Below are 1,219 nucleotides of genomic sequence, written 5' to 3'. Positions count from 1 at the left end.
CGCTCCCGGTGCCAGCGCCGCAGCAGGAACAGCCCCAGCAGCACCGCCACCACGTACAGCCACATCCTCGGCAGCGGGACCACACGGTGACAGCCTGTGCCGGCCGTGCTCGGACCACATTTATAGAGCCAGGATTGCGGCAGCACCCGTGGCGAATTTTGTCCTCCTGGTTTGTAATTCCTGGCTTTGCCTTGCGCCATTCCCTGTGCCTGGGGCTCTGCTGTGCCCTTAGCAGGTGTATTCCAATGCCCCACAGAGCTGGATTTGCTGGAACCCTCCAGACACCGTCAGCAGCACCAACCCTGGACCTTCCCCTCTCACCCAGCTTTGGTGGGGGAGAGTGTCCCCAAATGCGGTGATGGAGCGGGACAGCTCCCACCAACCAGCTCTGCCAGGAGGAGGAGGAGGAAGCAGAGGAGGACGATTCTATAAGAGGCTGCTTGGTCCTTTGCCTAGAGGGAAATCTGGAACAGGTCTGACCTGTACTTGTGTGTGTTAATACCGCGGGTGCCCATTTGGGCAAGTCCCCTGGCAACTTGGCAGGGGCTGGACCCTGAATGGAGCAGGTGCTCAGGGGAACAACCAGAGCCTCCAGGAGCCCCCACAGCACAGCCTCGGTGCCACAGCCTGAGAGTGACACCACGCTCTGCCAGGAGAGGACAGGGGGTCTTTATTCAGGACAAACCCTTTTGTGAGCAGGGGACAGAGGGTGAGACGTACACGCAGTTACAAATTCAGGGACCTTGGCATGGCCTCAGCTGCAGCCAATTTTGGATGCCACCGTGCATCATTGGATCCCGCTCTGCACTGCCCGGTCCTGGCTGCCCACTGCATCCCCGCCTTAGGCTTTCCCAACGGACTTGGGGCAGAACAAGGTGAACAGGGCGTCGCTGAGGGCTGAGGGCAGGTAGCTGAGGGGGATGTAGAGTAGCTTGGCGTCCCAGCCGGCAGAGTAGCGGGTGCGGGGGTGGAGGCTGGTCAGCGCGTGCTCCATGCAGTTCGTGACCAGTGACAGGTCGGAGTTGTAGCCCTTCTGCATCACCTTGAGCATTGCCACAACTGCGGAGGCAGAAAACTCCACTGAGAGCCTGCAGCTGAGCAGAGCTAAGTGGCTCCATGGGGTGTTGGGGCAGTGGCACTCCCATGGGACCCCCGTGGCCCTGGGGATGTGCCTTGTGTCAGGGGAGAAAGAGCATCGCTCAGCCCTTGGGAGAGGTAC

General features: G+C 60.8%; 1 protein-coding gene across 1 annotated transcript in view; it reads right to left on the bottom strand.

Moving 5' to 3' along the window:
* Nucleotides 1-647: 647 nt before the first annotated feature.
* Nucleotides 648-1,219, bottom strand: part of LOC103611895 (retinol dehydrogenase 2) — a gene marked incomplete at its 5' end in the record, with an annotated part of 1,867 nt that continues 1,295 nt past the window's right edge. Inside the window, one exon of the mRNA XM_008629462.2 lies at nt 648-1,059. Within this exon, the coding sequence (XP_008627684.1) occupies nt 842-1,059 (218 nt within the window). The remainder of the gene's footprint in view (nt 1,060-1,219) is intronic.

Source organism: Corvus brachyrhynchos, unplaced genomic scaffold, assembly GCF_000691975.1.
Source record: "Corvus brachyrhynchos isolate BGI_N302 unplaced genomic scaffold, ASM69197v1 scaffold193, whole genome shotgun sequence".
Taxonomy (NCBI): Eukaryota; Metazoa; Chordata; class Aves; order Passeriformes; family Corvidae; genus Corvus; species Corvus brachyrhynchos.
This window is presented reverse-complemented; position numbering and strand designations above follow the sequence as displayed.